At 34.5% G+C, this 17,462-nt stretch overlaps 1 protein-coding gene across 1 annotated transcript in view; it reads right to left on the bottom strand.

Moving 5' to 3' along the window:
• Nucleotides 1-270: 270 nt before the first annotated feature.
• EDIL3 (EGF like repeats and discoidin domains 3) overlaps nucleotides 271-17,462 on the bottom strand; it is a 248,707-nt gene continuing 231,515 nt past the window's right edge. The window contains exons 9-10 of the mRNA XM_070935775.1: nucleotides 16,507-16,662; nucleotides 271-420 (exon numbers count right to left, since the gene is read on the bottom strand). Of these exons, the coding sequence (XP_070791876.1) occupies nucleotides 271-420; nucleotides 16,507-16,662 (306 nt within the window). The remainder of the gene's footprint in view (nucleotides 421-16,506; nucleotides 16,663-17,462) is intronic.

The raw sequence follows: 17,462 nt of genomic DNA, 5'->3' as shown, positions 1-17,462 counted from the left end.
CACAGTAAAACAGAGAAATAATTGGAGCAGATTTAAAAGGGAACAAAAGAACAAAAAAAGAGGTAAGAATATGCATCAGAATCGGACCATTTTAAGGGCAGGCTTAGACTTCCTTACAAAAGAGAACAGCCTACCAGAAAGTGAGCACTTATTCATGAAAAGCCCATTCAACTTCCTACAGGTTTTGCAGTTTCTTCTATGGAGTTTATATATATATTTATATATATTTAGAAATATCAAGAGTTGTGCTATTAAGTGCAGATCTATGCATCAGTCCTCTTCTGTACAGCCCAAAAGCTCTGACCGTAAAGTGATTCTGCCGTACCATGACCAGGGAAGGATCCTTATGTGCCGTGCATAGATTGGAGGATCAATAACGTTCTTTCTGTGAGTATCATTGTCAAAGTTTCCCTGGAAAACCTGAAAGGTAACAGCAGGATATAGTTATAAAAAAAATACGTAGTGCACAGAACAAATAAAAATGTTCACTTCAAGGATGTTACACCTTCTGTCCTCATAAAGGAGGTTATGTTTTATCACATAAAAGGAAAATTACCGTAGAAAGGAATTATTCTATTTTTTAAATAGATATTTGGCTTAATGGGAGAAGCTTCACATACTGTACTCTAAAAAAAAAACAACGACTGTGATTTATAAATATATCAATCTATTAGGGACCAAATCCTTCTAAATTAAGGAAGATTTATTCTTAACATAAGTATGCTGAGTGGTTTTACAAACCCTTCTTTCATCAACTTGGATCAACTGTTTTCTGAGATCTATAATAGCTTATGTGCAAATAAATAAAAGACCATTGATTATATTTTATTATTAAAAGTAATTTATTGCTCAAAGCATCACTAAATACTCATAGACTGTTTAAAATCCAGTCTATCATTATATTTATTGTGTTATGAGCTATTAGATATATTTTATGTGTGGGTCCTTGGTGTCTCTCAACTTGGTTATTTACTTACAGAGGTTTCATTACCCAACTATACCATCTACCATCAGTTCTAGTGAGTGTGGTATATTGCTTTCCATGCAATATACTGGTGAAGGTGGGATTTTCATTCTGATATTGGTGGGCAATCATAGGCAATCAATTGTTTCTCGTTGGAGGTTTGCTTACATGCACCTTTCTCCCATTTGCATGCTTTCTAGAGTGTTTGATGTCCATATGTGGTACAAATGGAAGAAAATGAATGTCGCTTGGGGTTGAACTGTGGAGTTTTTGGTGTATTGATATCGTGATTGATAGTATGCTATTATTGATGTTCTAAATGTATTAATATACTGTAATTACTTTCTATTTGGTTGGATACAGCAAATATGTTGGTTTGTGAGACAGTCTTTAGATTAGGGATTAAACAATAGCTCACAAAGAATTGCATGTGGGGTTGAAATTGAGTTTTGGACTATAGAATACTCTTGAAAATGTATCAAAACTGACCAATGTTCTTACCGTTAGAAGCAAATGTTGCACTTGGCAGAAATGCAATTAAAGCTGGGAAGTTAGAGTACAACCTTTCTGTCTTATTTAAATACATCACTGAAAGCTTCAATTCACCAAAACCATAATGGCATAGAGAAGATTGCAATATGGAATATAAGTGCTAAAAAACATGAATCAACAAATGAAATGAAAGAAATAAAAATGCATACCTGTGAAAATAAGGGAATGGAGAAGGATATAAGAGATCTGAATGACTCTTGTAGAGTCAATATAAAGAGTACATGAAGAGATAAGAAACCATAAATTATGAAGGTCATATAGGGAAAGTAGGAACTTGGGTCATAAGAATTGTTGCTATGTACATACGTCACTACACATTCAGTAGCTGGTGATAGTTACACGTTACGCTTATATGCATAGTGTGGATGAAAGAACAACAGATGAAGTTGTTTTTTTTTTTTTTAATCTAAATGAATGCTATCCAGAAAGAAAAGTTGGAGTGTGGAAATGGCTCCATGACCAAGGAAGAGTCTATAGAGAGTGTGGTCAATAATATGGGGGAAGATAACAAAGCAACATAAAAAACAAACAGAACTGGTCATCCTTTAGTCTTTTTTTAGCACACCCTGTGGACACTCCCATCCATGAGACTTTTGGTGTTTGAATTGTGAATTTGTTTGGGTTTCTAGAAAGTATTGCTTTATAAAACAGCCTTTGTGGCTGCTAGGTAACAGAAGTTGAGAGGGAGAGGCAGAGTGAGAAACAACCCTGCATTAGAGCTTGGGGGAGGGTTATGGTGAAGGAATTCATTCCCATTGAATTCAGTAGCGATTTTTGTATCAAGTAATTCTTGTATACATATATTTTTGCAATACTTTCTCTGGAGTGTATGGCTGGTACTTTAATGCAAATTTCCAGATGCATATGCTGTTCAGTTTGATTCTGGATGCATTTAATACAATAAAGGTGTGCTATCTGTTCATAAGTGGAAGTGTCCTCAATCTTGTTGGAAATATGAAGATAGGATGGAGCCCATCTTGCAGCTCTGTGCGGGCTGGGGAATTGTTAGCATGCTTGGTTTTAAAAAGATAAGAGAGATTGATAGGGACCTTATGATGGAAGCTTACCCAGAGATAATTTCAAAGATAAATTCAAAACTAAGAAAACAGTTTTACACTTCTGTCCATGAAATGGCATGGGTTTAAAAAGACAAATTGATAGGCAATCCCTTCAGCAATATAGAACATGTATATAATGTCTGTAACTTTTATAATTTAATTACCCTTTAATGATACTTCAGTAAAGGGCATAATTTTGCAAGCAGACAATAAGGAAAAATATTGTTTATGTGCACTTTTGGAAAACTGAGATGGTATTTTATCACTGGCATGCAGCTTGCAGATTTCTCTAAAAAGGCTGCTAATGAATGAAATGACATCAATCCCAAAGAAATATATGCTAACAAGGTAATCGTTTCAAACAGCAAAACAGACTGATTAAATGTAAATGTCTACATGATATACAGGTCACATTTTAGGCTTCATTTGCTAAGGTGGGATAAGCTAACGTGCAGAAGTATATTCCTTTTCCTCCTTGCCAGATGATTGCAGAAGGGTAATCACACAAGCATCAGCCCCAAAGTGGAAATTAATTGTTTAAAAAAAAAAAAATCCTGAAGAGTGAAAGAGGATGCAGATTGAAAAATTTAAAATAATTGTGATGACTTCAAGCAATTACTGGGTCAAACATGTGAGTTAAATGTAGAAAATTATAAAGTTGAGGTGTACCACAATTTTTTTTTGAAATATTTTATTTATTTATCAGAATATTTTACAGAAATTTGTACAGAACAAGCTTAGGACACTTAATATGTGCAAAAGATTACCTGGGAACAATGAGGAACAAAGAGGAAATGGAAAAAGGAAAAAGAATCCCCAAAATTTTCCTCAAAGAGAAAAGTATCAAATGTTAATTTTATTTGTTTGTTTGTTTGTCACATTTCTGAACTGACCATCTCCCTCTAAGAGGGATCATGGATGGTTTGCAGAAAAAGGTTAACTATACAAAATAGTTTGTCGATCAGAAAAGTCGGCAGTTCGGTGATTCAAATCCCTAGTACAGATCTCCTGCGTGAGCAGAGGGTTGGACTAAATGGCCTCCAAGGTCCCTTCCAACTCTGTTACTGTGAAAGTTAAAAAAATAGGAAGATGCAAGAGTGATTCAATACTATTAAAATTAGTAAAAAGGGGAGGGGAGGACCCTTAGGGAATGGGATTCTCTGGGCTTCCTACACAGAACTATAACACCATGTTTTAACCCCTTTTCAGAAGGCCAGGAGAATGGGGCATGCCTCACCTCCAACGGAAGAGTATTCCATAGGGGCAGGGGCAATAGCAGACAAAATTCTCTTTCTAGACCCTGCCAGTTGAAGTTTGTTAACTGACAGAGTCTACAACATACCTTCCCTGCCTTCAAATTAGTCTTCAAAATAAACAGTCATGCTACCTATGAAAGGATGTAGAATAAAAGCCTAGAACAAGAAGAATATCATACAGTAATTGAATAATATCACTAATAATAATAATAATAACCATCATCAGAAGATATTTTTTTGAACACTGGAACACTGAAAAAGGGTTTATTCAGAATTTATCCACTGAAGGAATAATTTATCCATTAGAAAAGAATTTATCTAGAGTCAAATGTCACTGAACAACAAGGGATGCAAAACTGGATGAGATTCAGAAAACAAATTGTGAAAATAGAGGCCTAGAAACAATGATAGAATAGTAGAAGAAACCCAGATAACAACAATTGCAAATATAAAGGAAAAAGCTGATATGAACTACGGAAAAGTTAAGTTAGAAGAAGCAACAGCAAAAGTCAGTCCAGAATCAGTACTCAAACAACCTATGAACTGACCTCCAGTTGGGAGTAAAATCAGCAATAGAATTGAAATGGCTGAGTGGCTGTGGCTGCCGGTGTCCCGATATAGTCAGCTGGTGCCATCGCTGACTATTGGGGGCGAGACATTGGCCCCTACGGAGAGGGCGCGTAACTTGGGTTCCTCCTGGACGCACAGCTGTCTTTAGAAGAGCATATGACGGCCGTGGCCAGGGGGGCTTTCTATCAGGTTCGCCTGATACGCCAGTTGCGCCCCTTTCTGGATCGGGACTCCTTATGCACGGTCACTCATGCCCTCGTCACTTCCCGCCTGGACTACTGCAAAGCTCTCTACATGGGGCTCCCCTTGAGGAGCACTCGGAGGCTCCAACTGGTGCAGAATGCAGCCGCACGGGTACTTATGGGGGCGACATGGCGCTCCCACGTGACACCTCTCCTGCATGAGCTGCATTGGCTTCCAGTGGTCTTCCGAGTGCACTTCAAGGTATTGGTTCTCATCTTCAAAGTGCTCCATGACTTAGGACCCGGTTACTTACGAGACCACCTTCTGCCTCCAATAACCTCCCACCAGCCAACACGCTCCCACAGAGAGGGCCTCCTCAGGGTGCCGTCTGTCAGGCAATGTCGGCTGGCGACCCCCTGGGAAAGAGCCTTCTCTGTGGGGGCACCCGCCCTCTGGAATGAGCTACCCCTAGGGATACGACTGATCCCGGACCTCCGGACCTTCTGCTGGGCCCTGAAGACTTTTTCATTTCAGCAAGCCGGGCTGGGTTAAAAATCTTTTAATTGGGGAATTTTATGGGTAAGGGGTTTTAAATTGGAGAAGCCAAAGATAATTTAATTTCATTTTAATGTATTTTAATATTTGTATTGTGTGTTTTTAATTTTGGCTGTTCACCACCCCGAGTCCTTTGGGAGAGGGGGCGGTATAAAAATTTAATAAATAAATAAATAAAATAAATAAATGCTGAATGAACAAATCATCAAGAGCAATCAGGATGAAACCTTACGTGGGCATTATACAGTTGGGTAAAATCAAGCATGGACTAGTTAAAATGTGATTAATGAAGAATCCATCCAAAAAGTGAGCAAAGTGCTAAAGACAAAAATAAAGGACAGAAAAACCATCAAAGTCATCAATACCTTGGCCATATTGTGATATGATACAGTGCTGGAATTATTAACTGGACACAAGCTGACCTGAAAAACAATGCATTACATCCCCCTGGTGATATTGATAGATTACATGTGCCCCTCAGAAATGGAGGAAGAGGCTTACTTCAGGTCAAACTATCAAAGAAGAAAAGCACGCATAGGCTGATTTACATAAAAGACAGCCAAGAACAAGCATTGATGCAAGTTAAAAATTGGAACTTATGGAAGGTGCAGTAAACAAAACATGAACCTGCATATAATGAAAACAAGAACAGAATGCTGGCAAGGAAAAGGATTACTTGGTCAGTTTCAATGAATGACTGAAGAGACAGTGGAGAAAGATAAATTGTGACAATGGCTTACATACTGGAACATTACAAATTGGAAGGCTTGATTTTGGCTGCTTAAGAACAAGATATGCAAAGTAATGCAATCAAGGCCTGAATGCAAAAAATTGTCAGATGATTCAAACTGCAGATTGTGCAAAGAGGCGGAAGAAACTGTAGATCTTAGCTCATGCAAAAAGATTACACAATCTTTTAAACAATGACATAATACAATGACATAATTCACTGGAACATCTGTAAAAATTGTCATGTACTAGTGACAAAAAATTGAGTTTAAAAGTTGTTGAAAATGAGCAGCTTAAAATATTGCAGGAATTCTGAATACAAACTGATAAATCTGGCTCATAACATATCAGATTTAACTGGGGTTAAAAAGAAATGACTAGATAATTGATTTTGCCAGGATATAGTAAAATAGCAGACAAAGAATTCAAGAAAATCACAAAGTATCAAAGTATGAAAATTGAAATTGAAAGATTGTGGCATAAACTGACTGACTGTGGTGGTCCCAGTGGTTATTGGCACACTGGGTGCCACACCAAAAAATCTTCGATGCCACTTAGAAAATGAAAATATTTTCATTTATATATTAAAAAAAGCTACACTGCTTTTAGATCCATACATATACTATACTGATACATCACAACATCCTAGATTTTGGGAAAGAACGCATATCAAGTGGAACACCAGCTAAAGAACTGGCGATCGTGATTTCATATTTTTGTGCATAAGCACCTTGGGTGTAATCCCAAAATACCTGGAGCACTACTGAACAATACTGATATTGACAAAATCACTATGAGTCCATCGCAAAAAGCAACTTTACTTGGATTGGCTTACAGTGTGCAGCAATACTTTTAACATCAAACAAGTGTAATCTATTGCTAGTAATAGCAATAGTACTTAGATTTATATACTGCTTCATAGTGCTTTTACAGCTTTTTCTAAGTGGATTACAGAGTCAGCATATTGCCCCCAATCTGGGTCCTCATTTTACCCACCTCGGAAGGATGGAAGGCTGAGTCAACCTTGAGCTGGTGTGATTCGATCTGCTGAACTGCAGCTAGCAGTCAGCTGAAGTAGCCTGCAGTACTGTACTCTAACCACTGCACCACCTCAGCTCTTAACCACATCCTTGGGAAGGACTTGATAGGTGGATAAAAATGTGGAATCCAGTTTAATTCAATTGTGATCTACTGTGTGTGATGGTGATTGTGTGACCAATCAATAGTAATAATAAGATTAGTACCTGGAGACAGCAGAATAGAAGAGAAAGAACAAAATAATCACAAAATACAAAGATATGCAAATAGAAGTAGTGCGACTGGCAAAAGAAAGCAAAGATTGTGCCAATAGTAATAGGCAAAAGAGTAAAATAACATTATGGATTATTATTACATATTAGGAAGAGAGAAATAACGTCATGATGCAAGATTACTAAAGTTAAAGATGAGAATGCAGAAGTGAAAGTAGAATTTTTCTTCTTGGGTTGAGACAAAGATGGACAATGTGCTGGAATAGTGAAGAGATTAATGCTAGGGGAAGATGATAAACTCAACTTGAAGGACAAAAAAATTTCAGTGACAACAAAGATTGTAACAGCTAAAGGTCTTTCAGGAGGCAATGTACAGTTTTGAGACTTGGAAGTTGAGAAAGACTAAGAGAAAGAAGACGCCTTCTCATTATGGATTGTACTGTATGGCCTGTAGGAAGAACCAATTATTCCTTAGTCAAAAATGACTGGCTGCTTTCTTGAAATGATGTTTAGCAAGCAGAAGCTTACATATTTTAGACATGTGCATTATGTGTCACTGTTTAATTCTTCCTTTAAGATCTATTTGGCATCAATTGTAGCATCCTTCAGGAAAGCTTTAAACTTGGCTTTTCACACAGGCCAGAAACAGATTTGCAATTCTGCTTGATTGATGATAAGTGGTAGAATGTTCTTGTTTGTGTATTTTCCCAATGCATTGATATTTTTTGGATTTGGTTGTGAATTGTTACTTCAAATTTTGCATGCTGCCTTAAGTCTTTTTTGAGTTACCCCATTATGCATCTATTTCATCATGAATAAAATGATAAATTATGGGATGCAAGTGATTTAAGGATTAGAAAATTTATGCTGGCAAAGCTGCGGGAAATAAAAAAGAATAAAACAAAAAAATTGTAAAGAAGAGAGATAAGAATAGAGAATGTCCTTGGAAAAATAGCACAAGTTATTCCCAGTGAGTCAAACTACCAAATTAAATAATTCAATTAGAAATTGTCATTCATTTCTTGTGGCCTGTCAATTGTTCTGTCTCCTTGTCCTGCCTCAACACATCAAAATCCCAGCTTAAAATCTCTGGTGACCTTGTTTCTCACATATTGTCACACTGTTGTGCCAGCCCTTAGAAATATATATATTAAAATTAATTGGACAAGGACATGAAATAATCTTTAGAAACATATTTATAGCAAGCTATTATTCTAATTTGGCCTGGAAAGTAATATTTTTAAATTCTATATGGTAGAGTTAACTAAAGACTTGATTTTTCAAATAGCTAAATATTACAGCATGGCCTAGCATCTGTCATAGCAATCTTTCCTGGTTGGTTTAATAAAAACCCAATGTGAATAATATAAAGTGAATAGTTCATGCTAGCTGAGCACAATGTAGTAACAACAAAATAAATCAAAGCATTACAATTATGCTGGAAATTAATGAACCAAAATGTATTTATTATTTATTTATTTTTCATCTTTATTATTTTAATAAAAAACTCAAGGCAGTTATATACCTAATACTACTTCCTCCTCCTAATTTCTCCACAACAAAACCCTGTGAGATGGGCTGGGTAAATGAGAGTAACTGATTTGAAATCAGCCAACCAGCTTGAGAATTTACAATCTCTTGGTTTCTAGCTTGATGCCTGAAGCACTAAACCAAACTGGCTCTCAAAATTAGTCAGGAAAAGTCCCTCTTTGAGGGAGACAGTCAAAAATGTGAAAAACAAACCAAAAAATAAACATTTGGTCTGAATTTTTTATGAAGGGGTAACATTTCAAATTTTATGTAAACCAGAACCCTTGCTTGGAAACTTGCAATTTTTAGAATTTTACTGTGCAGTTTGCTAGTGCGCAAAAATTACGTATTAAAAGTATGAATGACAAAATTGATATATTTGGGAAGAAAGTACAAACATACATATTAATATATACCAAAATATGCATATTTAAAGACATATATTTCATGTATGAACTATTTATGTCATTGGGGGGTGGGGGACAGATGTGGAAATAGGCTGAAATGAATTTATCCATCAAGAAAATGAGAAACAGAACAAAACCAAAAGTGACATAGCCATCCATCCTAATTTATCAAATCACAAGGTGCCCTTGTAAAACAATGAGATGCTCAAGGTGTTTTGATAACAGCCTTTCTCAGAGACTCAAGACTATTTTCTGTTATCTTGGTGACATCAATATAATAGTATCAAAAGGAAACAAGTTACAACCTGATATCTTTTTTCCAAAACTATTTTGAAGTTTCACTTATTTTAATTTCTTTTCTTGTGCATGGGGCTGCATTCTTTGGGTTTTTTCATTGCAAAGCCACAAAACTATCAGATGAGAATAAGTATTAACACAGACTATTAAAACCCATATAACAAAAACTTAGTGTAATATTACAGGAATGCAAGAATGTTATAGAATGCAACTATACATTTGGGCTTATTTTTGTGGCTTTATTGTTTAAAAATAAAAGATAAGGTTAATTTGAATTTTAAAAGTATTTAAACAATTTAATAAAAATAACATTTTCTTTAATAGTCAGGTTCCATTCAAATTATGAGGAAATTTTAGGAAACTCAGTCTGTTTAATTGCCTAGCATAAGGTTGTTTGAAATGCACCCTTTATCTTTCAGTAATAGCTGTGGGACGCAATTAAACTGTCTTCTTTGTAGTAGTTAGAATGATCTCCAACAGAGCAAAGCTTTTTCCCCCCGTCTGGGCAATATATTTGAAAAATCTGAAAATACTGCAAAGGAAATTTATTGTAGCAAAATGGATGAAATAAGAATGAACCCTTGATTTACCCATTCTTAATTTAATTTAAGTAGAGTAGAGTTAAGGAACAATGCTGCAGTAGTTTACTAAGACAGCTTTATTGATTTTTATTTTTTTTACAATATTATTTTACTATTGGGGTGAGTGGGGGTTATTATTTTATTATTTTTCTTTTTATTCTTTTTATTTCTTTTATATGCTGTTTTATAAGCCACTTTGAGTTGCCATATGCAAGTAGGCAGCAATATAAATGTTCTAAATAAATAAATAAAAATAAATACTGTATACTCCTGCTGTAAGCCTGAGACTATTATTATAATTGGATGAGATTGTTTGGGCCATCATGTCCAAGTTTATACTCAGTGGAAGAATTCAAACTAGAGCACCCCAGATACCAATCCAATGAAGGGGACTCATGACATCTCTTCTTAATTGGTTTCACTGTTGCCAAATCTGCTTTTGTGAGACTCATATCCATTATTTATTATTCATCCCTGCAGACTGGGATGAAAAAGGTTTTGGTCTTTTTTCTGAGTATTTCAAGTGTGTTTTTATGTATCATGTTAGTTTTCTTTTCTTTCCTTTTTTCCTTTTTTAAGTTTTTTATTTAATAAACATTAAAAATATTGGACACAGTGTGACCATCCTGGTCTTAACATATCCATACATATTCTTTCCATAACAACAAATATAATTACTATTTAACATACATTGCTACTTTGTTCTTATATACATATCCCTTGCCTTCATTTACTATCTATTTACTATTTGTATACTATTTACATGTATTAATACTATCCAGTACTAATTCTACAAACCCTAAATCTTTTTTGTTCCAACTCCTTTTCTCCTTTCCAATCAATAATACACTGTATTCCAGATTTTATAGTATTCTGTCTCATTCTTGTTTATGAGTTCTAGTGTCAGCCTGTCCATTTCTGCACGTCAAAATCTTCCTTGTTATTTCTTCTTCCGGGGGGATTTCTTCCTTTTTCCAGTATTGTGCATAAACCAACCTTGCTGCTGTTATCACATGAAGCTTTAAGTATATTGATTCTTTGCTATAATTTCCTTTTATGATTCCTAGTAGGAATAATTCTGGTTTTAGAATTATTCTGTTTTGTTCTAATATCTCCTCCAGCCATGCCTTAATTTGGTGCCAGAACTCCCTGGCTTTTTTACATAACCACCACGTGTGACAGAAAGATCCTGGCACTAAATTGCATTTCCAACATTGTGGTGATAAATTCTTGTTCATTTTAGCTAATGTTGTGAGTGGGAGGTGCCACCTGTAAAAATTTTATACAAATTTTCTTGTACACAGTGGCCAATGTTAGTTTCCGGTTTCTCTCCCATAGATCCTGCCAATTAACTATATTAATATTATAACCAAAATTTTGAGCTCACTTTACCATAGTTTCCTTTATTTGTCCTTCCACCATTTTATATTCCAATAGATATTGATGAATTTTCTTTATCATCTTTTCGTCCATTCCTAATAAGATTTTATCTAATGCCGTCAATTCATTTTTAATACCCCATTCCTTTTTATCCTTCATATAGCGTGATTTAATCTGTAGATGTGCCCACCATTCCAATTCTACTCCTTCATCTTGTAATTCTTTTCTAGAGTTTAGTTAGTTTTCTTTTCTTATGACCATAATACCATAATACATTTCAATCTGTTCTTATATAACTTTGTTTCTTGCAATCCCTTGGTATCTCTGTCACTTTTCCTTTAAAAAAAAATCTCAAAACAAGTTATATGGGATTTTCAGGTAGTCTTTAATACAAGTAATTTATAGTATGTAGTATGATGCCATGTGCCAGATGTGCATCTTCAAACATTTACTGTATTTCTCATAGCTATATATCAGGGTCGGAGTAGAGAGTTAAATAACATAACACTTATTTAAAACCCAAAATGTACAGTAGATGTATTATCCTGCACTTTAAAAAAAATCCAAATATTTGGCACTAAAATTGTAAATTTGTCTGAAGTTCTGCATGATAATCTGCCAGGGCAATGCTACTGTGCTTGCCAAAGGCATGCAGTTATATTAACATTTAATAAAATTGTGGGCATTTCTGACTTTCTTATGATCGCTTTACATTTCCAAATTCTGGTTTCAATTTGATTCTGAATTTGATACGTGGCATCTGAAAGGGCTCAAGTCAAATCAGGTTATTTTAGAACTGCCAAACTGGGATACAAAATAAATCTTGTGGATAGCGAACTTTCTCATGTGTAAAGAAGTACTCATGCATAAGAAGTACTTTATATATATCTTCTCCTCCAGCATGTTCATTCTCTGTTTGCTACATCCCAAGAACACTGAGAAAAGATTTGCAATAATAAAAGCTTTATTTCATGTGATGTAATATGTTTTCTTTCTTCTCAATTCACAGATTGCAGTAGATTTTTAAAAATATTTGTTTACCATGTATGATACCATTTTCAGGCCCTGAAACTGCAGTGATCTACTGACCTCTAGTTGAGAAAAGCAAGATCACTATTTAACTCAGTTTTTTTTATTTTAAAATATATTTTTTTCTAACATAGTTTCAACAATTTCAGCAATTTCCACTCAGTGTATGTATAAAAACAGCATTCATGTTCAGTATTTGCTATTCAAACCTCTTCTTGTTCATTTAGAACAAGAACAACAACATTCTATTGGTATCTTTTAGCAGCTTCACTGGTATGTATTCCCAAGGGAGCTGAGTAACAATTTAAACATGACTTCCCAACAGTTTGAAACAGCAGGAATACCTACTCTTATTTTTACATTGGTTCCATTGGAAAGTGTGCAACTGGAGTTGAGCCCAAATAGTATCAGTTCTTTGATGGTTTTCATTACTCCTAAACATACACATTCATTTTGTTTTTGGACAAGTATCTCTTCCATGGCTTTGGTTGAGTAGCTAAGGATGTTGATTCTGACAACTGTTATGGTTCTATGATGCTGTGATGATGCTGATTATGGATTTAGTATTTGTTATTGTTATTTAATTTGGATAAATATGCTTTAGTCTAATACATTATATGTACTACCTTTTTCCCAGATAAAATTGTTAATTTAAGCTATCGTTCCAGTTCATATCAAACCCGATTTATACAAGAAATCATTCCAATCACAAATGATACAGAAATCTGATTTTTAGAGACTCCAGAAATGAAAAGAACGAGTTGGTAGAATTTTTTTCTCCCCTCTTTAGAATTATTCACAATAGTTCCTTTTACAGTTTCACTAGAGAATGTATATATATATATATATATTAGTTTAGGTAGGTAAAACCTGGCTAGAAAGAATATGCACATAAAAGCCTACGAAAAAGAAAAAGACACATTGTACCTTTACAGGGAGGATATCTGAGAAATGGGTGTGGCTCACCGATGACGCCTTAAAAGGCAGAAATAGCTATCTGAGTCTCCCAGAGAGCAACACAGAGTTGCAGTTTGTCAGCAGAAAAAAGGCCCAGAAACTTGTGAATGAGATTTCACAGAACCAGGGCTGTAGAACAGCTTAGTTTACGTAGGTAAAACCTGGCTAGAAAGAATATGCATATATATATATAAAACTTTCTGTAAGGGAACTACTGTGAGCAATAGTAAATAGAGGAGAAAAAAAGAATATAGCTATATCTATCTATCTATCTATCTATCTATCTATCTATCTATCTATCTATCTATCTCTATAGCTATAATTATAGGTATAGCTACCTACCATCTATACACACACATATACTCATATGTATATACATATATACATAGCTGTCCATACATGCACACATGCAAGGGCGCACACATATACCCTGTTTTATTTCTATGGCTCCTTAATCCCTATATTTCATTTCCTTTCTTTGAAGAATGAATGGCTCCTTCAGCTAAAGGCTACTACACTGAGCTTTGGGTGCTCACATGGATCTGTAAACTTGGATGGGGGAAAAAAAAGCACAACTTTATTTTCACAAACCTCTAAATGAAATTTATCTTTTTAAAATTCAATTACATAGATGGACAAGCTAATTTACGGCTTCTAAACTCCAATGCTGTTTTTGATTTAACAAATCTCTAAAATTTTTATAGAATTGTAATTATATCCAAAATTGTTGCATCCTAAAATACATAAAATAAAAATGTTGACTTACAACCATTCATTTCGTGACTGTTCAAAGTTAGTGATCAAAATTCAGACACTTGTCAACTGACTCATATTTATGAGTTTGCAGTGGCCCCAGATCATGAGATCACCTTTTGCAAACTTCTGACAAGTACGTCAATGAGGAAGCCAGATTCATTTAACAACCGGATTACTAACTTAACAACTGCAAGTGAATCACTGTTAAGTGATTCACTTAACAACTGTGCAAGGAAGGTCATAAAATGGGGTAAAATTCCCTTTACAAATGTCTCACTTAACAACATCAATTTTGGGCTCAATTGTGGTCATAAATCAAGGATTACCTGTATTGTCTGATTATTAATAAAGTACTACATATACTATATTTCTTATTTTTAAATATTGTGATAACTGTATTGGACAATAACTGATTTTCTTTATAATTCACTATGTATCTATGTATTTTATTATATGCATTTAAATACATTTTTTTTCCAAAAAAGTGCGCATAGATATGACTAGACTCCAAGAAGGTCCATGGTATAAAAAGGTTAAAAACTCCTTATGTAGCATAAGGAGAGACAGAGAGAAACCTGGCCAAGCTTTCAAAATTCTGTTATTCTAATTTACTATAATCAGCAGCATTCCTGGTATCCCTGCTGTGCTTGCTTGTTTCTTGACCTTGAGCAGTTTTAAATGAGTAGGACTGTAGCAATGCTTTGATTCTTTGAATTATATTTTTTAAAATAATGCTATGTTCTTTGAGATATACTGATATAGAGAACAGCAAAGCACCAGCTTCTTACATTACTTTTATTTGCAAAAATTCCTCTGGGTCTCACAACCATGTAAGCAATTTTTCAGCAGAAGAATGAAGAGGTCATCGGAGTTCATTACCTCATTTAGAATGTGACCAGGCATTCACAAGAAGGGCAAAGAGATTGTGGACATTAAAGGAAGAGATATCACACTAACAAGAAAAGTAGGTATTGCCAATGTCATGGGGTTTTTTTTAGTTATTAGACATGGCTATGAAAGCTGGATCATCAGAAAAGCTAAACAAAGAAAAAATGATGCCTGTGAATAGTGTGCTGGAAAAGAAAACAGTTGAAAATACCTTGAACTACAAGAAAAACAAATAATTCAATATTAGATGAAATAAAAAAAGAATGTTCACTGCAAAGAACTAAAAATGTAATATTTTGAAAATAAAATGTGGCAAAAATCTCTGAAGAAGAAACTGATACTTTGAAAAAACGGAAAGCAATGAAGAAAGACGCAAAGTATATACCGGTAACTGAAAATAAACATCAAAAATTAAAAGAACTCAAGTAGTTACTGGCACTTATGATGAAGTGATGTTCACTGGATCACAAAGTTCAAAGCTTCTAAACTATTAAACAAAAAACTAAGATTCGGAGGGAAACTTAGAGAAACGAGGGGAAGAGGAATGAAAGAATTTTTCCAGTTTGTCATCTGGCAAATTTTGTCAACCATTTGGATCACAGCAGTGGTGGGTTTCAAAAAATTTTATTATCGGCTCTGTGGGTGTGGCTGGGTGGGTGTGGCATGGCTTGGTGGGCGTGGCAGGGGAAGGATACTGTAAAATCTCCATTGCCACTCCACTCCAGGAGAAGGATACTGAAAAATCCCCATTTCCTCCCGATCAGCTGGGACTCTGGAGGCAGAGAATAGATGGGGCTGGGGCCAGTCAGAATTTTTACTACCAGTTCTCCGAACTACTCAAAATTTTCACTACCGGTTCTCCAAAACTGGTCAGAACCTGCTGAAACTCACCTCTGGATCACACCCATTTTGTGAGATCTATTCATTAGCTCAAAAATATTGGGACTTCTGACCTAAGATATTGGTACTAAAGTAGACTAAAGTAGAAGATGAATAGTTTTTTTTAACTGCTTTTAATTAATCTTAATGGTTGAATTATATTGATTGTTTAATCTGAGATTTCATTGGGTATGCCACCAGAGTCAAATGCAAATGAGATGGCTGGCTATATAAATTCAATAAGTAAATAAAAAATAGATTAAAAATTATTTCATTTTATATGAATTCTTCCAGATGATGTGTTAATAGTTTGAGAAATATTTTTCAAATCATAATATATATTATTTGCTTCAGTATATATTTTTATGTTCCACCACTATTTTAACACATTGAAAAGAAAATTTTAATAAAGGTTTTTCATTTAGCAGTTTTTATTATTCATTTAAACATTATTTTGCTGTTTAAATTTGACACTTTGCACATACTACTAGTAAAGTATGAGTAAATGTCAGTATGTTTATATTAATTTCTGCATTGACCTTTAACCATGAAACCTCATCATGAACATCTCATAAAACCACACAGCATACATTAACCTGCAGCTTCCTAGCTTGGAGAATGTCGAGGTTGAAGAATGCTACATCAATGCCTACTTGTATATTCCAAATATCAACCACCTTGTTACCTTATCTTTTTTTTGCTTTTCATCCTGATATATGGTCCAGTGTTGTCCATCATTGCCATACGCGACTTTATAGGAACCCACAAACTGAACATGACCAAAATCTTTAGCTCCTTGAGTAATGATGCCAGTGACTTTTGTAGGGACAAGAAGATCAATCTATAAATCAAAGCAAAATAAAATCTAGGTTAGAATAACTTGAGTTTCCAGACTTAAAAAAACAACAACAACAAACACCTTAAAATGTATTGCTTTCTTTATCAGATTATGAAAGATCTGACTGATAGAAGTAAAAGAAATATATTAATGTTTTTGGTTAATGGAATGAATATATTTTCTTTCACCAATCAATTCCCCCCCCAACATATTACTTTAAATACTGAAGAAAAAATATTTACAAAAATTCTGATTATGCAAGATGGATAAAATTTTAATATAAAACAATTTTCACTTGTTCAGTTTCCTCTATTTCCTGGATACAAAACGAGGGGAAAAATCCCTCAAATTGCATTTTTGATCCTTTTCCTTCAATAGTTGTTTGCATTTTTGTCATCCTGTTTTCTATATAATTTTACAATTTTACAATTGCATAATTGTAATTGTAATTACAATTATAAAAATTTTACAATTTTTATAAAATTCATTCTTACAAAAAGAATTAGTATTTTAAACATTAACATTATTGCAAGATTTTGGCTAGTGATCTAAAACTGCCTTTTTCCAAGGACCTTGGTGTCTTCACATTCTGACCCACCCTACTCCTTTGATTAGTAACTTAGTAGTTCCTACTGCTCACACATATATTAAACCTGGCATATTAAAATATGGGGCTCTTGTCCATATGCAGTTTTTCTAGTGATTAAAATGGAAAGAGTGAAATAATTCCTATAGCAGTATTTCCTGACTATGCAATCAGTAGTTTCAGTGTTTCTTTTGGAGGCACTGTAGATCAATCTCAC

The sequence above is a fragment of the Pituophis catenifer genome, unplaced genomic scaffold, assembly GCF_029215685.1.
Source record: "Pituophis catenifer annectens isolate HBS135680 unplaced genomic scaffold, rPitCat1.0.hap2 SCAF_2, whole genome shotgun sequence".
Classification (NCBI taxonomy): Eukaryota; Metazoa; Chordata; class Lepidosauria; order Squamata; family Colubridae; genus Pituophis; species Pituophis catenifer.
The sequence above is the reverse complement of the archived record's forward strand: the minus strand, read 5'-3'. Positions and strand labels throughout refer to the sequence as shown.